Consider the following 25,641-nt stretch of genomic DNA (forward strand, 5'->3'; position numbering starts at 1 on the left):
CAGAAGTGTCATTTGTAGGCACATTTGTATTACATTCTTACAGAGAATCTCCTGCCATATATTTTTTCTATAAATTGAGATTCTACATTTACAGTATGTCTGATCGGAGTGACCTGCTTGGGTGACGCTTCATCTATTCTTAGGAAGAACTGACACACAGAGCCAACACTTTGGATAAACATTAGTGATCATCATGGTTTTCGTTAGTACGCAGAACGGCTTTTGTGACACGCACATTGACATAACTTATGTCACTCAGTTGCAAAGTATGATTATCAAGTGCTTGTTTAGTGCAATACCTAAAAGAAATGTAGCAACAGTCAGTGTACATATTGTGCTGTGGAAACTTGTGAATCAGGGCTAAAAAATTCCTGCTGGGCAGAGTGTGGGTGAAAGAAGACTGATGTCACAAAGTGGTCACTTATTTGATTGGAGTACCACCACTGAAGTTTGCCAACAGCCAAGCAAAAGCAATTACCAGTGTGACATGGCTAAAAGGCAAAACTGGATCTCAAGGGGCCCAATTCAACATTTGTGATTTACTGAAGTCGCTTTCTTTTCTTTCTTTTCTTTTTGTCCTCTGGTATTCAATGATTGTTTTTGTGCCAAATTCTACAAAAGGATTATGAATTTGACACAAAATGTAAAATGCTCTTTACTTTTTTAACTGATTTTGCAACTTTTCAGCAGCAAAAAAAAAAAAATCACAAAACCTTTAAAAAATTGTAAAATGCGCCAAATTGAAAACTCCCCTAGAAATCCTTGTCGTCGCCCCCCCCCCGGAATAGAATGAGATGAGCCAAAATATGTGACATTTGGTAAAAGTTGCATTTCATGAGTCTGTGTAAAACATCTGGATAAGCAAAGTTGTAGAGGAAAAATAAAAGAAAAAAACAACTTAAAAAAGTGGCACAAAATGTGTAGACAAGAAAGCACAAATACTAAAGCCATTAAAAAGGAGCAAATTAACCCAGAAAAGTGGAGAAACTGCAGTGATGAATCAAGAACATAATGTTTAGAGGTGGATATATGAATGTACATAACGCATCTCTTAAAGGGGTGGTCCGGTCACAATAAATACTTCGTGCATGCATTTGTTAGGTCTTAAAGGGAACCTGTCAGCAAGTTTTTAGCCCCTATTCTACGCCATTATTATTTATTATTATAGCGCCATTTATTCCATGGCACTTTACATGTGAAGAAGGGGTATAATACAAGAACAATTACAATAATCTTGAACACAATGTGACGGCGACTGGTACAGGAGGAGCGAGGACCCTGCCCGAGAGGGCTCACAATCTACAAGGGATGGGTGAGGATACAGTAGGTGAGGGTAGAGCTGGTCGTGCAGCATTATTTGTGGAGTGGTGGTTACTGCAGGTTGTAGGCTTGTCGGAAGAGGTGGGTCTTCAGGCTCTTTTTGAAGGTTTCCACGGTAGGCGAGAGTCTGATACGTTGGGGTAGAGAGTTCCAGAGTAGAGGGGAAGCACGGGAGAAATCTAGTATGCGATTGTGGGAGGAGGAGATTAGAGGGGAGTAGAGAAGGAGATCTTGTGAGGATCAGAGGTTGCATGCGGGTATGTAACAGGAGACTAGGTCAGAGATATATGGAGGAGACAGGTTGTGGATGGCTTTGTATGCCATCTATGTAAAGAGTCTGAAATGTTGGTTATGTCTATACCTTTGTATTATAAGTTTGTTTCCCCATTTTCTAGAAATCCATTGGCAAATGTTTATGCAAAAAGGCTCGCAAATGCAGGAGGATTAGCCTGCACTTACAGCTCTCTGGCCTCTCGACATCTTTCTCCTCCTGTCAGTGACTTGAAAGGTCACTTTCCCTGTAATCTGCTCCCCCGCCCGAAATCTCGAACATGCACCATCACTCCCAGGGATCTTGAGAGAAAAATTGCTGAAAGGTTCCCTTTAAAACAATTTGTGATAAGCATACGTCCATCCAATGTGTAGTGCCAAGTCACTAACGTAACAAGCAGTAAATTAAAAATTCCTCCGTTCTTGAGAAAGTAGAGGGTTCTTAAGGTAACTTGCATAGTTGCTTGCCTTTACATGCACTTTGCAACTTTATCCTTTTAAAAAAATTAATCAACCCCTTTAAGGAAAATCTAAGAAGAAGAAAACTGACAAGGAAAAAGGAACGCAGTGGATTAGAAAATAATGCATGAGCATGTGTAGAGATCTAGCGTTCTGATGCAAAAGGCAAAATAGTTACACAAAGAAAATACTTTATTTCTTTACTAAATAAAAACAATATAAAAGCATGTCATAAAAACACATTTACTAACTTTCTATTTAAGAGCATGGCTGGCTACCAGTTATATCAATCTGGTATGTGCCGCATCACTTAAAGGGAACCTGTCACCTCAAGGGAACCTGTCACCTCTAGAAACTCTCTGTATCTCCTGATACAGTGGTAATCTGCAGGTAATATCATGTCTGGCAGTTTTACTGGAGCAGCAGGGAGAAAGTTTTATTTTCCCTCTAGCCGTTCGCTTCCAGTCATTGTATCTGCTCCCGGCACCGTGCCAATCACCACTCCCTATGCAGAGAGTGTGCTGTAGTCAGTCCCCGGGACTTTGACCGACAGTCTGTTTTGCACCACGCTACGGGGCAGACTGTCAATCGATGTGCCAGAGGAGTGATTACAGCTAGTTTACGGTGTAGTGAGCTGTGACTCTAACCGTCCCCCGCACCACCCCGATGACTATAGGCAAGCGGCTGGTTTTCTCCCTGAAGGACACGCTACCAGTAACACTGCTAAAACAGGATTTAAATGCTACTCACCCGCAGATCACTTCTAAATCTGTAGGTTAATAGCATTTCAGGGGTGGTTCCCTTTAAAGAGTGATATCAATTAGTGCATTTTCATGAACCTTATAAAATGGTTGCAATGTGACATTTTTCTTTCTTAAAGGTATGTTCACACATGGTGGATATGGTGCCATGCATAGTGTAAAATCTGCTGTGACTCCATTAAGAATCTGCATGTAACTCGTTGCAGATTTGCTGCTATGTGACAGCAGAAAATGTATACATTTGAACCGATCGTAAATTGGCACACTGCTGCCTGGATCATAACGCTTACAACAGTGTACTGAGGGCATGAAAAGCAGGCAACTCTTTACTGGCTGTCATCTACTCCCACCCATTCCTGAAATGACCTCCTCAGCCAACACTGGTGACACTAATAATTGTGTATGTCTCCATTAAGGCTGCAGTGCACCTGCGGTGTACATGGCAGATGTGCACAGACTGTTACATGCTTGGTGCATACATTTGGTGTGTCAACCATATGCTTAAAACAAGTTGTGAAAAGAGCCTTAGGCTGCTGCCATGTGCTTCTGTGGTGCTTTCTACACTATTTTGATGCATTCAATGCATCTGTTATATAAAAGAGAAGGGATATGTTGTGATACAACAATCATAATTGATATAAGCAAAATAGACAACAAAAAAGAGCAGCGACTTCACCTCAAATAAATTATTTCCATATCCTTTTTGCAGGAGTTTCCACAGTTTCAGGGCACAGTCAGACGGCCGTATTACTCGCGTGAGGATCGCATCGCAATCCTCGGACTGGCCTGAGCGTGGCAGCATATATTTTTATGCAGCTCTCACGTTCAGGTCAGGAGAGCCGACGGCAAGTCTAAGGATTGCGATGTGATCCTCACACGATTAATACGGACATCTGATTGCGCCTCAGGTTTAACAGAGTTATCCTATTTAATTTTCAGCTTTTTTCACATTCACCAGACACATAGAACAGATAACATAATACTGCCTCCGTCCATCAAACATTGGCAAGTATTTTTACCAATAAATATCTCTAGTGTCACTAAAACTGACACCTGTCACTGGTCTCTTATTGCACTGTGCTGTGTGCGTTTCGTAGAAGTTTGTGAAGATGCGACTGCACTTTTCTTTATAAATATGATCTGTCTTTGATATAAAGGGTTTCAAGTTGCCATTGTTGGGGTGATCCATCTGTTCACTGGTTAGATTCTTTCTGGCTCATCTTACCCATTACTTCAAGAGACAACTGATCTTCATCCTTCTACCAGAGAAGGCAATCCAATTCAAAGAAGAAATCCTTTTTCAGGATGCAACGCCCTTTCACCAGTTTCCATTACAACTACTTCCAATGTGTTTTATAGCATCCATGGTCCATGATTATTGTTGGCGGTAATTAAAATGCAGAAACAGTGCGTGGTGCTATGTAGGTATTAGATGTCTGCATGCTTGCATAACGATTTTTCTGAGAGCGAAGAAGAGGCGTCTGGGTATCCACATCGCGGCAGCTATTTTGTTTCAGGCAGCGAATCATTTGCTGTGTCCAGCCATATGCCAGGCTATTCAGAAATCCTTGAGAAATTGCAGTAAATGCCTGAAAGATGGATGTTTCAACATTAAAATTAAAATCAGGTTTAATGTGAGAACGCAAAAAAAAGTCATATACCAACTATCAAGGGTCTAATTCATCATTGATGATTTTAACATTTGTCAGAACAAATGGTTTGGACCAGCAGAATTCATCGTCATCAAAAACATTTTTTAGACTTCTACAATGTAAAAATTCCAGATGTCTTTATTCTCTTAGAATTTCCTTCCATCTCCTTAAGGACACAATGTGCTAATTATGAAGTCTGAGTCATAAGTGTCAGAAAAGAACATTTCAATGCAAAATGTTTGTACCACAGCAAACATATCATTTTGCTCAGTTAACTATTAATAAATTTTCTGCTTTTGGAAAAACACCAAAAAATGATGTAGGGATCAGAATATTTCCTCAACTCCACAACCAGCTGAAGTAAACGGATGGGAGTTATTTAAGGCTATGGACAACTTTGAAATAGAAAAGAAATGATTTTTACATCTGCTAGTTTTTATTGTTGGTTCAAAAACGGTCAGTAACCTTCAATCAGCAATCGATTATTTCATTCATTTGTCAGATCCCTCCTAGTTTCTCATGAGCATGTGTGGAACCCCAGGGGTCTGGTTACCACAGTAATAGCAATATTACGTCTGTGAGCAGGTGGGAGGTCTCCTGGTCAGGAATCCTAAGCATGCCACACCTCCTGCCCAGTCCTGGGAGGGGAAGAACTTCCCCTATAAAAACTGGGGCTGAGGTGGGGTTAGGAAAGAACACAGACAGAGACAGAGACACAGTCTGGTCTGGTGTGGAGCAGTTGCAGGGAAAGTGACAACAGGAGCTCTGTAGGAGCAGGAGTGAGTGCCAGAGGCTGGAAGCTAGATAGCTCGCCTTGGCTGAAGAGATCTCAAAGGACACGGAGTCCGAGGCTGTGGGGACTGTTCCATACCCAGCAGCAGAAACCGACCGGCAGGGGATTTCAGGTCCTCTGGCCAAGAAACCCAAAGGCACGGTCACACGCAAGGGACCAGCACCGCCGTCGTGGAGCGGAGGCTACCAGAAGGCCCCGAGGCACCGGCCATACGGGTGAGCACCACACGGTACACTCAGGGACGTGGGCTACTTTTACCCGCTTCTAGCAAGGTAGCCAAGAAGAGTACAGTTAGTTGGGGAGGCCTACAACTCCGCCTGGCCAGGGGAGATCCTGTCTGCTCACGGACTGACCAGACCCCGACCGCTAGCCAGTACTCCCGGGAGGGTCTGTCTTTGTCACCAGTAAAGACCCTGAACTACACCGCACCGTCTCTGAGTGGTTCCTGGTGCCTGCGTGCAATTCTACCATCCCCATCATCCACGTCCGCTGCCCTGAGGCCATACCCCTCCCGTTGGGGGTTATACTATCCACGCTGCACAACCGTACCACCGGCCTCAGCGGTCTGCCCTGCAGCGGCGGTTTCATAACCGCATTCAACGGGTGGCGTAGTCGAACACTATAACAGTGTTTCAAAAGACTGTTAAACTTACCTGTGGTGAAGATTCCCGCCATCCGACGCCATCTTTTGCCTTCTTCCCGCCATCCGTGGAGTTTTCCCGCCATCCGACGCCATCTTTTGCCTTCTTCCCGCCATCCGTGGAGTTTTCCCGCCGTTGGACGCCATCTCGAGGACGCCGCGCGGGAAGAAGAGGGGCGTGGACTCCGAAAGCGCGCGAGAACTGAAGCCCCGCCTCACGTCCGGACGTTGCGTAAGGTCCTGGAAGGAACCCAGCAGACGCCGACGTCACAGGAGCGCGACGGAAGGTCCTCAACCCTGACGATCCACTGCGGAGCCGCGGCCTACGGAAGAGGATCATCGCAAGGTAGGCCACGGTCCACTAGGGGGGAGGAGGATGTCGGATACGGAGGAGAGCTTCACTGCCACAGCCACCGCCAGCACCACCGCTGCTGCGGTCATGCCTTTCACCATGCCCTACATCCCGGGGGCAGCCTGGCTACCCCAGTACTCAGGGGAGTCACATACCCTAAATGACTTCAGAGAAAGGCTGGATAGCCTCTTCCAGGTGTACCCCCTCACAGAAGAGCAAAAAGTGAGCATCTTGGTGGCTCAATTAACAGGGGCAGCCCAAAGGGAGGTAAAGTCCTGGCCACTTGGGAGGAGGAGGACTGTCGCAGAGATACTAGCCCGGCTGAAGGACACCTTTGATACCCGTACCTCAGCCGAGATCAAGCTTAGATTCTACGGGTGCAAGCAGCGAGCACATGAGAATATAAGGGACTATGCGCTAAACCTACAAGAGGCCCTGAGAGCCATTAAGCAGGCCGACCCTGATAGCGTGGGAAACGAAGACAAACTGTTGACTGAACAATTTATAGAGGGTCTACATTGTAATGCCCACCGAACCCAGTTGCGGGCCATGGCCTTACAGGACCCTCATCTGGACTTTGCACAGTTCAAGGACAGAGCCATCCGGGTGCTCCGAGAACCGGCACCAGGTGGCGCTGTGACCCACAAACGCCCTGCTACCACTTACCACCAGGAGACGGCGCCCTTGTCGGCAGGGCCTGTGGGAGCTGATGCGCAGGCTTTAAACAATGACCCGGCTACAGACCTGCACCATCAGGTCCAAGAGCTAACTAAAAGCGTTGCCGCGCTAACCCGAACTGTGCAGTCTTTACAGGTTTCTACTCCAGGGGAGATCCAGCTGGCATCCGGACCGGAGGATATCCCGTGGCGCCGACCAAGGAGGACCCCACCGGCCAGAGGAAGACCCAGCGACCGATACAACGAGGACGGACAACCCATCTGCCGCCGCTGCAATCAACCCGGACATATGGCAAGGTACTGTCCTTTAAACTGGCACAACCTGGGGTAGAGGGCCAACCCCTAGGAATAAGATCACCAGGCCCATCGAACTGGCGTGACAAATACGTGGGAGGACGTCCAGTCTTGCCTGTGGTACTGGATGGCATTCCTATGAGTGCCCTACTTGACACCGGGTCACAGGTCACTACCATCCCGTACGTGCTCTTCAAGCAGTACTGGAATGACTCGGATATAACCCGCTACCCAGACGACGACTTGAGTATCATCGCCAGCAATGGTCAGCCCGTGCCACAGATCGGATTTAAAGAGATGACCATTAAAATCGGTAAAGTCGAACTGGCAGCACAGGGACTGATCATTGTAGACATTGACAAGCGCGAGAGTCACCCAAAGATAACTCTAGGAACTAATGTGATTGAAAATTGTCTTGCGGAGGTGATTCTCATTTTACAGCAGGTTGCCAAGAACGCCAGCTCCGGCCAGCAGCGAGTGCTCCAAAAAGAGATCCAGGCACTGATGCGACGGCAACAAGTGGAACTCTCCGGTGGTGAGATAGGTAGCGTGAGAATGTGTGACCCGTTCCCTATTGCCATGCCCCCAAAAAGTGAGATGATGATTTGGTGCCGGGCAGCTATTGGTCTCAGAGGTAGAGACCACCAAGCAATGGTAGAACCCGTCTACTCAGACAGTAGGCCCACCATTTTGACAGCACGGGGGGTGGTTGATGTACGCCATGGGAGGGTGCCCGTTCGCATAATAAATATCGGGAAGAGGGAAGTGTACCTGCCCCGGTATGCTACGCTAGCCAAATTGTATACCATCAACCAAAATTCTGTACAGTCCGTGGAACCCTTGCCTCCATCTCATCCAGAGGAAGGTAACGGCTCTAAGCAACAAATGGAGGACTGGTGTCAGCAACTGCATTTGGGTACTGACTCCACTCCCTCACACCAGAAACAGGGAGTCTATCGGGTGGTTCGAGAGTACGAGAGAGTGTTTAGTAAACACCCGCTAGACTTCGGGCGAGTAAAGGGGGTAGAACACCACATCCCCACGGGAAACCATCCTCCCATAAAGGAGAGATACCGACCCGTACCCCCTGCACACTACCAACACGCCAAGGGGATGCTTAGAGACATGAAGGAGGCTGGGGTAATCAGGGATAGCTGTAGCCCCTGGGCAGCTCCACTAGTCTTGGTTAAAAAGAAAGACAACACTATGAGAATGTGTGTAGATTACCGGAAAATCAACCGTATCACACACAAAGATGCGTACCCCTTACCAAGGATAGAGGAGTCTTTGGCTGCTTTAAAATCTGCTAACTTCTTCTCCACTTTGGATCTCACTAGCGGGTACTGGCAGGTTCCTGTAGCAGAGGCGGACCGGGAGAAGACCGCATTCACCACCCCGATGGGACTTAGCGAGTTTACCTGCATGCCGTTCGGACTCTGCAACGCACCAGGAACCTTCCAACGATTGATGGAATGCTGTCTGGGACACCGGAACTTTGAGACGGTCCTGCTGTACCTGGACGATGTTATAGTTTATTCCAAAACCTACGAGGACCACGTGAAACACCTGGCGGAGGTGTTTGAAGCCCTGGCAAACTACGGTCTGAAGGTGAAACCGTCGAAGTGTCACCTGCTAAAACCAAAAGTGCAGTACCTGGGACACGTGGTGAGTACTGACGGAGTGGCCCCCGACCCTGATAAGATCACTGCGATTAAGGAATGGCCAAGACCCTCCAGCGTAAAGGAAGTGCGGCAGTTCCTCGGGTTGGTAGGCTACTACCGAAGATTCATTCCCGGTTTCACCAAAAAGGCAGCTCCTATGCAGGACCTCCTGATAGGCCAGTCCAGGAAGGCCAAGAACCAGAAGCCGCCCTTCAGATGGGAGAAGCTGGAAGAAGAGTCCTTCCGCCAGCTGAAGATGGCCCTCACGGGGGATGAAATCCTGGCGTACCCTGATTACAGCCAGCCCTTTATCCTCTACACCGACGCAAGTAACATCGGGCTGGGAGCCGTACTGTCCCAGATCCAGCAGGGGAGAGAACGGGTAATTGCTTACGCCAGCCGAAAACTGCGACCCACCGAAAGAAACCCTGAGAATTACAGCTCATTCAAGCTAGAGTTCCTGGCAGTGGTGTGGGCAGTCACCGAATGCTTTAAGCACTACCTCGCCTCTTCCCGGTTCACCGTGTACACGGATAACAACCCGTTGACACACCTGGACACTGCAAGACTCGGTGCCCTGGAGCAGAGATGGATGGCCCGCCTGTCCAACTATGAGTTCACGATCAAATACCGGGCAGGACGCTCCAATACCAACGCGGATGCCTTGTCCAGAATGCCAAACCTACCGGACGTAGGGGAAGATCCAGGGGAACTGGAAGAAGTTGAACTCCCCGCGTTTCACCGTCATGGGACTACCCAGTATTCCCACCGTGTAAGGGGTAAGCAATCCGCTACGTTCAACCCCTTACCTCATTACAACTGGGCAGAAACGCAAGACAGTGACCCCGCCGTCCGACTGGTGAAGGAGATGCTGACTCAGCTAGATGCCCGCCTTGACCCAGACGCTCCGGAGGAGACCAAGCAACTGTGGGCTGAGAAGAGTCGACTGTTCCTTTACAAGGGGAAGTTGTGCCGCAGAATGGTTAACTCCCGGACGCATGAACTGGTCTGGCAAGTAGTGGTGCCAAGAAGAGACGCGGCAATGGTACTGGAGGCATACCACGACGGAGCTGGGCACTTCGGATGGAAGAAGCTGGAGTTCCTGCTGCGCGGGCGGTTCCACTGGGTAGGCATGAGAGGAACCATCGAGAGGTGGTGCAGAGACTGTGGCCCATGCAACCTAAGAAGGAAGGACCGTGCCAGCCAGAAGACTCCCCTGCAGTCCATCGTCACCAGGCAGCCGTTGGAACTGGTAGCCTTGGACCATGTAAAACTGACCCCCAGCAGAAGTGGCTACGTCTATGCGTTGACCATCATGGATCACTATTCCCGGTTCTTGGTTGTAGTCCCCGTCAAGGACTTAACGGCTCAAACAGCAGCTAGAGCCTTCCAGCAGCACTTCTGCCGTCCACACGGATACCCAGAGCAGGTGCTGACGGACCAAGGACCTGCCTTTGAAGCGGAAGTCTTCCAGGAGTTCTGCACTCTGTATGGCTGCCGGAAGATAAGAACAACACCCTATCATCCGCAAACCAATGGACTCTGCGAGAAGATGAACCAGGTGGTGATAGACCTTCTGAAAACATTGCCCCTGGAAGAACGCAGTCTGTGGCCTGAGAAACTGCCTGATCTGGTGGACCTATACAACCACATCCCTGTAGGTTCTACCAACTGTACCCCGGGTTACCTAATGAGAGCAAGACCTGGTAAGCTGCCTGTTGATCTGGATATGGGAGTCCTGACACCCGAGGACACTTCACCAGAAGCAGACTGGGACACAGAGAGGCAGCAGCAGTACTGGAAAGTACAGGAGAGCGTTGAGCGAAGTCTCCGTCAAGCAAGAGAAAGACAGGAGAAGACTTACAACCAGTATGCTCCCGCTGTTCCCCTGGTACCTGGAGAGCAGGTCTTGAAGAGGAAAAGACGGCTCCACAAGTTGGACGACCAGTGGGAGAAGGACCCGTACACCGTACTGCCATCAAGCCATGAAAACCCGAAAGTCTGCACAATCAGTAAGGATGGAGGAGAAACCACAGCCATTGTCTCCCGAGATCACCTGAAGAAGTGTCCCGAGCAACTACGAAACCCTGAAGAAGATCAAGAAAACCCTCGACCCGCAGAGGAAAGGGAAGAGATGGTCAGTACTGTACTCGGAGACTTCCCTCGGTCTTGGACACAAGTAAATGGCGCTGTTGTGGTACCCGTCCTCACCTTCCTCCAGCCAGCATCCCAAGGGCCTACGGAAAAACAGGTAGAGCTGGAAGAGCAACCGGTCCAGGAGGCAGAAGACCCCACACAAGCAGACCAGGAGAATCGACCCTCTGCTTATAGTGAGCCTGCCGTGCCCCTAGTGAGCCAAAGAGTCCGTAGACAGCTGCCCAGCTTACCTTTGACAGCTCCTACACCCTGTAGCTCAGGACCGGTCAGTAAGCTCCGTAGGTCTACTAGGGCCACTAGAGGCCAGTTGCCCGTACGTTGGAGGATCTAAAGTGTTTAGACTGTTTTATTAATATTTAACTGTTTACTGTTGCTTGTAAATAATTATGTTTTTCCAGTTATTTTATAGGTATCTTTTGTGGATTTACTAGAACTCTATTGTATATATGTTTGGAGCGTAACCCAGGAACGGACTAAAGACTGTTAAAGACTCGGGGCAGGACAGACCCCTACCTGGTTACGGCTCCCTGTTCTTTGGTGAAATGAACACCCTTTTTGTTTCAAAAATTGCACCCGGTTGCGGACACGCCGTGACCACTTTAACATGTTTTTCCTTATTGTATTGTTCCTGTTTATACCCTGTTATGTTTTCAAAAAAAAAAAATATGTTTAGTCCCGGAGTACTAAATTTTACTAGGGGGGAATGTGGAACCCCAGGGGTCTGGTTACCACAGTAATAGCAATATTACGTCTGTGAGCAGGTGGGAGGTCTCCTGGTCAGGAATCCTAAGCATGCCACACCTCCTGCCCAATCCTGGGAGGGGAAGAACTTCCCCTATAAAAACTGGGGCTGAGGTGGGGTTAGGAAAGAACACAGACAGAGACAGAGACACAGTCTGGTCTGGTGTGGAGCAGTTGCAGGGAAAGTGACAACAGGAGCTCTGTAGGAGCAGGACTGAGTGCCAGAGGCTGGAAGCTAGATAGCTCGCCTTGGCTGAAGAGATCTCACCGGACACGGAGTCCGAGGCTGTGGGGACTGTTCCATACCCAGCAGCAGAAACCGACCGGCAGGGGATTTCAGGTCCTCTGGCCAAGAAACCCGAAGGCACGGTCACACGCAAGGGACCAGCACCGCCGTCGTGGAGCGGAGGCTACCAGAAGGCCCCGAGGCACCGGCCATACGGGTGAGCACCACACGGTACACTCAGGGACGTGGGCTACTTTTACCCGCTTCTAGCAAGGTAGCCAAGAAGAGTACAGTTAGTTGGGGAGGCCTACAACTCCGCCTGGCCAGGGGAGATCCTGTCTGCTCACGGACTGACCAGACCCCGACCGCTAGCCAGTACTCCCGGGAGGGTCTGTCTTTGTCACCAGTAAAGACCCTGAACTACACCGCACCGTCTCGGAGTGGTTCCTGGTGCCTGCGTGCAATTCTACCATCCCCATCATCCACGTCCGCTGCCCTGAGGCCATACCCCTCCCGTTGGGGGTTATACTATCCACGCTGCACAACCGTACCACCGGCCTCAGCGGTCTGCCCTGCAGCGGCGGTTTCATAACCGCATTCAACGGGTGGCGTAGTCGAATACTATAACATCTTATACTAAACTCCGCCGCTTAGTTTGACACCCTGGGCACGGACCGGGTCACCGCCACGAGGACTACTATCCCCAGCAGATCCGGCTCCGGGTATCCCCCTGCGCAGCAGAAGCAGCACAGGCCCAGGGGGCGCGTCACATGCGTTCCTCCTAATAATACTAGCTGGATGTGAGGCCTGTGTGTCTCAAGTACAAGCATTGTTGTGGGTTCCTCTTCATGTTCCTTATCTACAGCCAGTTTACTCCCTGTTCAAATTCTGATCTATCATGTACAAAAAAAATGCAATTCGCAATTCTGTTTTTTATTTTTTTTTTACAGTTTTATTTTTACAGCGTTCATTGTGCTGTAAAAATGACCAGGTAATAGATTCTGTAGGTCAGTACAGTTACAAATTGTTTGATGTAAGTGTTGGAAAAAAATGTGGAAATTTGTATTAAAAAAAAATAATAATTTCACTTGTCACCACTTTCCAAGATCCGGAACGTTTTCACTTTAACACTGATTGAAATTTTTTTTCTTCATATATTTAAAAACTTTTTTTTTTACTTTATTTTGTAGACCCCTTAGGGAATTTGAACTTGCAATCATTTGATGACTTATTCTATATACCGCAATGTTACTGTATTGCAATATGTAGTGAAATTGTGGTTTTCTATGAAGCTCAGCCTATAGCAAAACTACATAGGAGGACGCATGAGAGGATGGCAGTTACGGGGCCTTCATCTGGCCCTTGGCTGCCATGGTTAACCTACATGATCACGTCGTGAGAGAGCCGGTACATGCACCCAATGGTGAACGTGTTGTTCGAATGCTGATGTCAATAGTTAAAAAGCAGCAATCAGAGCTCGCACTAGCTGCTGCTGTTACAGAAAGATGTCAGCTATGTAAAACAGTCAGCATCTTTATGGCATAGAGCGGGCCCAGCTCCTAAGTCCGCTACATACATGAGGATCTGACCTGTGCCGTAATGTTACATCACATGTTGGGACGGGGTTAAAACAAGGGAGTTCATTCTCAATGTGATTTGTTTTACTTTGCATCCAAAAAATTACCGCACTTTTTAAGTAACGCAAGTTCAAAAACCCTATGGGAGGTCGAGCTATTGCAGTTTCAAGCACGCTGGACCAAAAGCTTAAATTTACATTGCCATATTATTGGTCAATGTGAATGCACTATTCTTGATTCCAAAAACAACAATGCATATCTGTCCGTATCAAGTCCATAATATCACAGGTCCTAGGGACCACTGTGTCATAAAAGCTACAAATAGTGTCTAACCGAACAGAAAAAATATAGCTTACTCTCGAAGACATATAGGTCAGACTCCGGCCCGTGGTCCAAATCTGGCCCGCAGGGTGGTTATATTTTGCCCTCGACACCAGAACCGCCACCCCTCTGTGGGGCCCATTATACTGTATGGAGGACTATGTGGGGCCCATTATACTGTATGGTGGACTATGGAGGGCCCATTATTCTGTATGGACAACTATGTGGGCCCATTATACTGTATGAAGGACTATGTGGGGCCCATTATTCCATATGAAGGGCTATGTGGGGCCCATTATACTGTATGGAGAACTATATGGGACCCATTATTCTGTATGGAGCACTATATGGGGCCCATTATTCTGTATGTAGGACTATATGGGGCCCATTATTCTGTATAGAGGACTATGTGGGGCCCATTATTCCGTATGAAGGGCTATGTGGGGCCCATTATACTGTATGGAGAACTATATGGGACCCATTATTCTGTATGGAGGACTATATGGGGCCCATTATTCTGTATAGAGGACTATATGGGGCCCATTATTCTGTATAGAGGACTATGTGGGGCCCATTATTCTGTATAGAGGACTATGTGGGGCCCATTATTCTGTATAGAGGACTATGTGGGGCCATTATTCGGTATGGAGAACTATGTGATGCCCATTATTCTGTATGGAGGACTATGTGGGGCCATTATTCTGTATAGAGGACTATGTGGGGCCCATTATTCTGTATGGAGGACTATGTGGGACACATTATTCTGTATAGAGGACTATGTGGGGCCCATTATTCTGTATGGAGGACTAGGTGGGGCCCATTATTCTGTATGGAGAACTCTGTGAGGCCCATTATTCTGTATGGAGGACTATGTGAGGCCATTATTCTGTATAGAGGACTATGTGGGGCCCATTATTCTGTATGGAGGACTATGTGGGACACATTATTCTGTATGGGGGACTATGTGGGACACATTATTCTGTATGGAGGACTATGTGGGGCCCATTATTCTGTATGGAGGACTATGTGGGGCCCATTATTCTGTATGGAGGACTATGTGGGGACCATTATACTGTATACTGGATGGCCCGAGACTTTGTCCAAGTTCTTCATTTTGGCCCTCTGTGTGTTTAAGTTTGACATCCCTGCACTAAGAGCAGAGTACTGTCCCCTCCTTCTCTTGCTATTCAGTGATCACCCTGAGGACGTAGTGATGGATCCCATACAATGACAGCAAACAGATATTCTGTGAGCCACAGGGTTTTGATTCATAAAGTATACTGGAAAATTATATAACTGTTCTTCATGCATTGAAGAAGCTTTAGTAGCTAAAACTGAAAAACCCCTTTACATTAAAGGTCATTCTTATTAACTCACCTGGATATAACACAATGCTTGGAAGCTACTGTGTATCCCCTTCAAGCTAACAAGGGTCAGTGTGACAACTGTGATAGAAAGAAAAGACACATTGATTATTATTATATTTATCTATTTATACATAGGTATACATTATCACCAAATACTTCAAATTAATTCTCTCATTTGATCATCTAAGTGTCTAAATCTATGTAAATATTATATATTACAGAATTGTCTGATAATTTTGGAAAAAAAGTAAGTACCAAAAATATATAAAAGAAAGTCATTGCTCTAACAGTAAATGAACCTATGTATGTAAGAGGAAACTCATCCGAACCAGAAGATGTCAGAGATGTTTTCCCAGATGCAGGAGTTAGGAAAAAAGGATCAGTCAGTGAACTATTTCTTTGTTCTCACAGGGAATGAACTGTGAGTGGCTGCAGGGAGAATAAAACCTCATTTTCTCCCAGTAGCTGCTGCTCCAGTAAGCCAGCTATGCAGGATTGAAATGCTATTTACCTGCAGATTAACCCTATATCTGCATATAAATAGTGTTTCTGCATGTGACAGATCTTCTTTAAAGTGGATCTGTCACATTTCCCAATATAGACTGCATACATTATGATCAGATACTTACATTATGAACAGATATCTTAGACCTGATGAGTTTGGTGAACTTCCTGTAAAAATTCACATCAGAATGGCTGTAAAATGTTGATATTACTTTATGAGTCAAGCTTTAGCTAAAATTCTAATTTTAATAAGACACTGGCAACCTTTAAAAAAAACTGTCAGAATGGCTTTTTTTAAGTAAGTATAAAGGGTCATCAGATCGAAAAGATCTATTCAATAATGTACGCAATCAGTGCTGTACAATCTAATGACAGATCCTTCTAAAGGAAAACTGTTAAAATGATGTCTCTTAACCCTTTAAGGAATTAGCTCAGTCCTACAAGGGTACTACAACATTATCATACGGTCAGTATCAGAATATGACTAAATGGTATCGGGTCATTTTTTACTGCCAGAAAAACCCTTAAATGCAACACTGCTGAAATACAGGACTTGTGACCAGCACACTGACCTGGTAAGCTACAGAAAAGAAAGATGGAAGGAAACAGTAGGAAGCTATGTCTGGTGACAGTGATGATGGCCCAATGGTCTTGTTCTGGTCTCGAGTCTTTTTGATACATTTTGAACAATCGACAGGAGTATGCTACTATTGCCTATAAAGATGAAATGTACAGGTTATTATAGGAATGAATGCAGTGTTAATTAATGGTTTATGCATTTTTGATCATTGTAAAGATGGTTAAACCAGCTGAAGTGGCTAAAGTAGAAACTAGGGACATTTTAGCAGAGTAACTGCCTTTGGGGGAATAGATATCATAATTCCCTACTAGGTTGGTACCGCCGGTTGGAGAAATACATTTACTCCTAGTGTTAGAAGATTGCTGCTATGCTGTAATTATCTCCCTAAAGTCCCTTTCATTTATTTCCTTATTTGATTTAATTAACAGCAGAAATATGTCAGACTTTAAATTACTATAGGGCATCCGAGTGTGTGGAATGATGGATTTTCCTTCATTGGCTGATAGACTTTATCAGTCTAGTACCGGGGTTAGCAATGTTTGACAGCAGTGCGACAAACGGAATGTGGGTGTTGTATTCTGGGTGGACTGGGTAGTGTGCACATAAGATTGTCCAGTCATTGTCACAATGCAGGGACACTCCAACTGTACAGGCTATAAAATCCATACAGTCCGACTGCAACCAAAGCCCCCGTTACCCATACCTGGCCAATAGCTGGACTTTTTTAAAGCTTCATCTGCAGCCATTTGCCTGGTGGGCAGGATATTAACCTCAGCAACAGTCAGATCATATTCTAATATGGAAACCAGGCAATAACCAGGCTGTAAGGTAATAGCCCAATATATTGGGCTAATATTATAAATCCAAGGCATATACCGTGTGGCTGAGACTGGACTGGGTTGAGTCCATGCATGAAGAGATGTTGTGCCTGGCACCTTGGTTGGTCACCATTCTTCTCACTAAGTAACTATGGTACATTTAGGGCCTTAATTATGCTGGTACTTTCTGGTGACCAATTACATTTATAAATGTACGTTATATAAATCAAAGGCCCTGGGTGTCAAAATAAAATATAGGAAATCGCAACCACATGCAGCAGGTTGCCAACACAACTAGAATGCCGTATGCCAGAACTCTACCAGTTTTTGTTTTTACACGGCACACTGAATAATTCATTTTTTATTTTCCTGTTTTTATTTTTTTAGAAGTGGCAGTTCGTACAAAAAGGTTGCTGATCCCTAATTAATGCACAAGTGCAAAAATACGCACAAGCAGTAGGACATTTAGTGATAGTGACCATCCATATTAAAAGGTACACCTTGACGTGGTTGGATGGCTTTTGCGCTCTTTGATCAAAAACCATTAACTAAGTACCTTACGTTTTTAACGTTTTACAGCAATATTAGCGTTCACGTATACAGTAGTCGCAGAGTGCTGATGCATCGTGTATGTATATATTAGTATATTGGCTGCATAGCGTATTTGTGCACATGTGCACAAATTTATTGCTAAAAGGTGTGTGGGCCCTATTTTCATTTTTTGTAATACATATCTGGGGCTATGGCCCCCTCCAGGTCTCAGAACCCTTATCAACCCATCTTTACCATACAAGGTTTTACTTGTGAGCTACGCTCCTTTTCACTCCCCATTCACATAAGGCTGTTACGGCACATGGAGAGGTAGGACATAGTGGTTAGGTACCAACTATATTAAAAGGTCACCTTGACATGGTAGGATGGCTTTTACGCGCTTTGATCAAAAAACGCTTACTAAGTACCTTACGTTTTTAACATTTGTTGCAATATTTGAGTTCATGTATTCATTAGTCGCAGTGTGCTGACGCATCGTGTATGTATTTATTTGTTTGTATATTGTCCACATAGCGTTTTTTATGCACATGTGCATTACTTTAATACTAAAGGTGTGTGGGTCCTAATTTTCTTTTCTTTTTTCTAAATTGGTCATATAGTTCACCACAATGGCTTGTACTTGAAGTAAAATAAAGAAAGTGGCTTTTGATTATTCAGCACAAATCCTATGATTACCAAGATACTGTAATCACGGGACACTTCTTTTGCACGCCAATCTTGCGGAAGGGTGTATATTTCTTTCATAATTTATGCCACTTTTATGACATTTTTTAGACCAGCACACTGTTTGATGAATCGCCCCCTTTGTGTTATGTTGTAGTTACTTACCAAAATGCATAAGGTTGCAAGGCAGAACACAGTCATGAAGACAGATGTGCTATAGGTGTGTAAGACCGCACAGTCATCATATCTATGAGCGTCATTTGTAATCTGGGATCCAATGTTCAGCACCAAACAGCTGTGAGAAACATGGAGAAAAGTCAGCAGAGGACAAAGCGTGCTGTGTAAGCAACGAACAGCTGCTTTCACTGTTTATAAGTGTGGTGACTTCCATCACACAGATGCATACGCTACATACATCTTTTAGTTGAGTTCACATAATTTATGTTATGTTATAGTTTGGCCACTGTGATGTTTTACTAACTGCGATATTGTATATCAAAACACACAGACATCGCTGACATCGGATCACTGCATGTATAAGAAAGTGAACTATTAAAGCTTCCTGAGGCAAAATGTTTAAAAAAAAAAAACAAAACACAACCTCACGAACTTTAGATATGGGATGACTTTGGACAAGGCAAGTAAAAAGCGGGTAACCGTGTGGGTGGGTGCCCGCTGACGCCAGCACAAGCTTCAGCTGGATGTACATCCTCGAACGCACATTCAGCTGAAGTTTATTGCGGTGCAGAGACCCATCGGGTCCATGCATTGCAATACATGCTGCTGCGCAATCAGAGGCCAGCAGTTGACGTCGGTGTGCACATGACTGGGGGCGCATAGCAGGGACATCATGTGCTCCTGTCTCTTGCACGATGAAGTCAGCTGCTAGCTTCAGAAGAGGATGCCACGCGGCAGGGGAGCGGAGGGAAGGTGAGTAGAATTGTTTTACTTTTTCTATACATTAAAGAACAGAGGCAGACTGGGGAACATATACTAGGATGGAGAATATATATATACCAGGATATGGGACATATATACCAGGATGGGGAATATCTATCTATCTATTCCCCATCCTGGTATACATGACCCATATCCTGGTCCCCATCCTGGTATATATATATCCCCCATCCTAGTATATATGACCCTTATCATGCCTGGGCCCCATCCTGATATATATATATCCCCCAACCTGGTATATATGTCCCCTATCCTGGGCCCCATCTGGTATATATATATATATATACACATTATATATATATATATATATATATATATATATATATATATATATATATATATATATATATATATATATATATATATATATACCAGATGGGGCCCAGGATAGGGGACATATATACCAGGATGGGGGATATATACCATATATACCAGGATGGGTCCAGGAAGGGAAACATATAGAGGTACATCTCACTAAATTAGAATATTATCAAAAAGTTAATATTTCAGTTCTTCAATCCAAAAAGTGAAACTCATATATTATATAGAGTCATTACAAACAGAGTGATCTATTTCAAGTGTTTATTTCTGTTAATGTTGATGATTATGGCTTACAGCCAATGAAAACACACAAGTCATTATCTCAGTAAATTAGGATAATTAACAAAAAAACATCTGCAAAGGCTTCCTAAGCGTTTAAAAGGGTCCCTTAGTCTGTTTCAGTAGGCTCCACAATCATGGGGAAGACTGCTACCTTGACAGATGTCCAGAAGGCAGTCATTGACACTAAGTAAATGCAAAGTAAATTTTGCATTTCATTTGGAAATCAAGGTCTCAGAGTCTGGAGGAAGAGTGGAGAGGCACACAATCCAAGCTGCTTGAGGTCTAGTGTGAAGTTTCCACAATCAGTGATGGTTTGGGGAGCCATGTCATCTGCTGGTGTAGGTCCACTGTATTTTATCAAGACCAAGGTCAGCGTAGCCGTCTACCAGGAAATTTTAGAGCACTTCATGCTTCCCTCTGCCGACAAGCTTTTTGGAGATGGAAATTTCATTCTCCAGCAGGACTTGGCACCTGTCCACACTGCCAAAAGTACCAATACCTGGTTTAAAAACAACAGTATCACTGTGCTTGATTGGCCAGCAAATTCGCCTGACCTTAACCCCATAGAGAATCTATGGGGTATTGTCAAGAGGAAGATAAGAGACACCAGACCCAACAATGCAGACAAGCTGAAGGCTGCTATGAAAGCAACCTGGGCTTCCATAACACCTCAGCAGTGCCACAGGCTGATTGCCTCCATGCCACGCCACATTGATGCAGTAATTGATGCAAAAGGGGCCCCGACCAAGTATTGAGTGCATTTACTGAACATACATTTCAGTAGGCCAACATTTCGGATTTTTAAAACATTTTTCAAGCTGCTGTTATAAAGTATTCTAATTTACTGAGATAATGACTTGTGTGTTTTCATTGGCTGTAAGCCATAATCATCAACATTAACAGAAATAAACACTTGAAATAGATCAATACAAAAAGTGAACTCCTATATTATATAGAGTCATTACAAACAGAGTGAAGAACTGAAATAAATTAACTTTTTGATGATATTCTAATTTAGTGATATGGACCTGTATTTTAGGATAGAGGACAAATATATACACACCAGGATGAGGAACATCTATACTAGAAGGGAGCGCATATATACAGTACCGATCAAAAGTTTGGACACACCTTCTCATTTAAAGATTTTTCTGTATTTTCATGACTATGAAAATTGTACATTCACACTGAAGGCATCAAAACTATGAATTAACACATGTGGAATTATATACTTAACAAAAAAGGGTGAAACAACTGAAAATATGTCTTATATTCTATGTTCTTCAAAGTAGCCACTTTTTGCTTTGATGACTGCTTTGCACACTCTTGGCATTCTCTTGATGAGCTTCAAGAGGTAGTCACCGGAAATGGTTTTCACTTCACAGGTGTGCCCTGTCAGGTTTAATAAGTGGGATTTCTTGCCTTATAAATGGGGTTGGGACCATCAGTTGTGTTGTGCAGAAGTCTGGTGGATACACAGCTCATAGTTCTACTGAATGTGTTAATTCATAGTTTTGATGCCTTCAGTGTGAATGTACCATTTTCATAGTCATGAAAATACAAAAAAATCTTTAAAATGAGAAGGTGTGTCCAAACTTTTGGTCTGTACTGTATATATACCAGGATGGGGGAAAACCCCGGTCCAAATCTTGCACCGGGGCCCATCGGACTCTATTTACACCACTGTAACTAAGGTTTTAAAAATATTGTTGCAAGTCCCCCATTATACGCACTTTGCTAACTTCCTACATCACACATTGTTACACAGGGTGGCTAAGAGATCAGTGATGATATTTCTGGCAATATCTTTAGTTCTGTAGAATGATTTATGCATTAATAAATATGGATTTAGACTGTGAATGTTTTAATGATATTATATGGGGAGGTCTACAACAAGAAAGAAGTAAAGTGTGCATATAATAGGTCAAAAAAGATCTAAAATATGCTTCACAGTTATCTGTTTTTCTATTACAGAAGTCAAATTATCCTACTTCTCTTAGAGAGCCATAAAATACAAGTTAGATAATGACATTCTGTATGAGTGCATCCACCACTAGGGGGAGCACACTGTATACAGAATTCTACACATCTTGTGGAACGAAATATTACAGGGAACCTGTTATCAGATTCATGGCGCCCAAATCTTGGACAGCACGAATCAGAACCTGTCTGCACGGTTGTAGTCACGTTTAATGTCTCTGAAATACATGTCCCTTGCTGAGGAATCTTATAACCAAATTTTCTATGCTGGAGCGTTTCAGAAAAGAATATACCTGATTGCAATCACACAGCCAGGATCTGATTTATTCTGTCCTTGGTTTGGGCAGCACAAATCAGGTGATAGGTTCCCTTTCACTGGTTAGCAACGTCCCCTGCCTGGTAGCAGCTGCATGCAGACAGTTTTATTAGTCACTTCCACAGTTGTGTCTCAGCAGAGGGGATATTTCTGAGTACAAGTAGATATGCATACATATTGCACATATTGTAGTTGTGCCTACGTTTTTATAGATAACATTTTGGAGTAGATACAATGTTTTGATCACTTCTTATTGCATTATGTGTGGTGTTGTGAACGCCAAAAAAAGCAATTCTGGTGTTTTTGTTTATCAATAAACTCTTATCAATAGATTCTTACAGATGGGGAGATATCACATGTGTGATTTTCAGGGCTGTGGAGTCGGAGTCGGTGTCCATTTTGGTGGAGTCGGAATCGAAGTCGGTATAAAATGGACTGACTCCAACTCCTAAAATATATAATAAATTGGGTACAGTAATTCAATGCAGTTTGTGGGGAATATTTTTTTCATAAGAATTTTGGAAAGTTATGAAATGCCCTATAAATGTCTGTCCTATTCCTGATCTGAGGGTCTAGACTTTTAGCTGAGATGAATCTGTGCTACAGTAAATTTATCACTTAAACATGAGCCATGTATGAGGGAGTCGTGGAGTTGGAGTCGGTGTCATGGAAACTGAGGAGTCGGAGGTGTGGCTTACCGACTCCACAGCCTTGATGTTTATTTATTTACTTTTATCTCTTTATATTTAATGTGAGAAAGTGGGGTGATTATCCTCCCATGTTTTTTTTTGTTTTTGTTTCATTGTATTTTGTGGTCCTTTTATGAAACTTGAACCTGCGATCATCTGATTGCTAATACTACATATATTAATACCACAATATTCCTGTATATATTGCAAAAATCACAATCTCCTATGAACGCCATCCGTGGGCTGGCTTTTGTAATAGCACCGTCATGACTGGTTAGAACAGCCGACCCCCTGGCTGTCATGCCCGGTTAGAACAGCACGCCTGCGATTGCCAAAGGCAGATCATGGCTGATTAAAGCCTCATTCAGACATCTGTGATTTTATACAAAACAATGGCCCGAGTGTCATCAGTATTTTTGGATCCAATTTTTATTAGTGTTTGGTCAGTGTGTCAGCTCTTACCATCAGTTTCATCAGTGATTTTTAATTATGAATAACTGAATGAATTACAAAGCTTCTCCTATTCATGGCAATGTTAATCACAGACAGCACACAGACTGTATACTGATGCAATCCGTCCGCTGTCCAGGGTTTTCTCTGACCCATAGAATTGTACAGTTGATTTTCATTTGTGACGCCGATAAAAAAAACAAACATGTCATCTTGATTTTTTTGTAGACATGTGGTCTGTAAAAAACACAGATATGTGAACAGTCCCATAAACTATAATGGGCATGTGTCCTATTTGTGAAAAGACACAGATACAACACATAATTATATGAAAAATGGACGTCGGAATGAGGCCTAACACAGCTATCATCAGCTGGGAAAGATGCGGGCTGAGGAACTGAGCTCACATGTAATCGTACATCATATGTCGGGAAAGTGGTTAACGGGGCTGTTCACTTTTTTTTTTTAATTTAGGGGCATGATTTTGTGGAACTTACTAATATATAAGTATTACAGGATCTCCTCCTGCTCTTATTAATACAGCCTTCTTCACAGACTGCACAGCTCTCCTGTTCATACAATGACTGCTGATAGAGAAGTATGTGACCAGACCTGTCCGTCAGCCTCTTCCAACAGAAAAACCATGTAGTGTTTTCTCAACCAACTATTAAAGCTTATGTGTCATTTCAGATAACTTTTCAGAATAGGCTGTGCGGTGTGTTTGACGCGCCCCTGGGCCTTCTGTGTCGTGCGGCATCGCGTGCACGGGGGCTTACCCGGAGCCGGATCAGATGGGGGTAGTAGTCTCGTGGCGGTGACCCGGTCCGTGCCCAGGGAGTCAAACTAAGTGGCGAGTCTACTAGCAGTAGATGTTGGATGACTACGCCACCCGTTGAATGCAGCTTTGGAGCTGCCGCTGCAGGGCAGACCGCTGAGGCCGGTGGAAGGATGGTGCAGCGGGGATGGTGTAACCCCCAACGGGAGGGGTATGGCCTCAGGGCAGCCGACGTGGATGATGGGGGTAGCAGGAACCACTCAGACGATGCGTGTAGTTCAGGGTCTTTACTGGTGACAAAGATAGACCCTCCCGGAGTACTTGCTAGCGATCGGGGCCTGGTCAGTCCTTGAGCAGATGGGATCTCCCCTGGCCAGGCGGAGTTGTAGGCCTTCCCAGCTAACTGTACTCTTCTGGCTACCTTGCTAGAGGCGGGTAAAAGTAGCCCACGTCCCTGAGTGTACCGTGTGGTGCTCACCCGTATGGCCGGTGACTCGGGGCCTTCTATTGGCTTCCGCTCCACGATGGCGGTGCTGGTCCCACGCGTGTGACCGTGCCTTCGGGTTTCTGGGCCAGAGGACCTGCAATCCCCTGCCGGTCGGTTTCTGCTGCTGGGTAAGGATTAGTCCCCACAGCCTCGGACTCCGGGTCCGGTGATAACTTCTCAGTCAGGGCGAGCTCTGCAGCTGCCAGCCCCTGACTCCTTGTAGCACTGCTCCCACAGAGCTCCTGTTGTTTCTTCCTATGCTGCTTCTCTTCTCTACTCTTGTTCTCTCTCTCTCTTAACCCTGTCTCAGCCCCAGGTTTATATAGGGGAAGTTCTTCCCCTCCCAGGACTGGGCAGGAGGTGTGGCATGCATAAGATCCCTGACCAAGAGACCTCCCACCTGCTCTCAGACATAATATTGCTATTATTGTGGAGACCAGACCCCTGGGGTGCCACATTCCCCCCTAGTGAAATTTAGTACTCCGGGACTAAACATATTTTACAAAAACATAACAGGGTATAACAACAACAATAAAATACAATAAGGAAACACATAAAGATGGTCACGGTGTGTCCGCAACCGGGTGCAGTCTTTGAAGAAAACAAAGGTGTCCATTTCACCAAAACAGGGAGACATAACCAGGTAGGGGTCTGTCCTGCCCCGAGTCCTTAACAGTCTTTAGTCCGTCCTGGGTTACGCTCCAACTATACACAAAGGATTCCTGGTAAATCCACCAAAGACTCCTGTAAATAACTAGAAACACAAAATTATACACAAGCAACAATAACAGATAAACATTAATAAAATAACTTAAACACTTAGATCCTCCACCGTACGGGCAGCTGGCCTCTAGTGACCCTAGTGGACCTACGAAGCTGGTTGACTGGTCCTGAGCTACAGGGTATAGGAGCTGTCAAGGGTAAACTGGGCAGCCGTCTACGGACCCTTTGGCTCACTAGGGGTATGGCAGGCTCACTATAAGCAGAGGGTTGATCCTC

At 45.1% G+C, this 25,641-nt stretch overlaps 1 protein-coding gene across 1 annotated transcript in view; it reads right to left on the bottom strand.

Annotated features, from left to right (window-relative positions):
- Nucleotides 1-1,188: 1,188 nt before the first annotated feature.
- Nucleotides 1,189-25,641, bottom strand: part of TMEM116 (transmembrane protein 116) — a 122,554-nt gene continuing 98,101 nt past the window's right edge. The window contains exons 8-11 of the mRNA XM_073676348.1: nucleotides 18,551-18,680; nucleotides 16,345-16,486; nucleotides 15,279-15,346; nucleotides 1,189-4,399 (exon numbers count right to left, since the gene is read on the bottom strand). Of these exons, the coding sequence (XP_073532449.1) occupies nucleotides 4,202-4,399; nucleotides 15,279-15,346; nucleotides 16,345-16,486; nucleotides 18,551-18,680 (538 nt within the window). The 3' untranslated portion in view covers nucleotides 1,189-4,201. The remainder of the gene's footprint in view (nucleotides 4,400-15,278; nucleotides 15,347-16,344; nucleotides 16,487-18,550; nucleotides 18,681-25,641) is intronic.

This window comes from Phyllobates terribilis, unplaced genomic scaffold (assembly GCF_046119375.1).
Source record: "Phyllobates terribilis strain yellow unplaced genomic scaffold, ASM4611937v1 Scaffold_1__5_contigs__length_1240528914, whole genome shotgun sequence".
Taxonomy (NCBI): Eukaryota; Metazoa; Chordata; class Amphibia; order Anura; family Dendrobatidae; genus Phyllobates; species Phyllobates terribilis.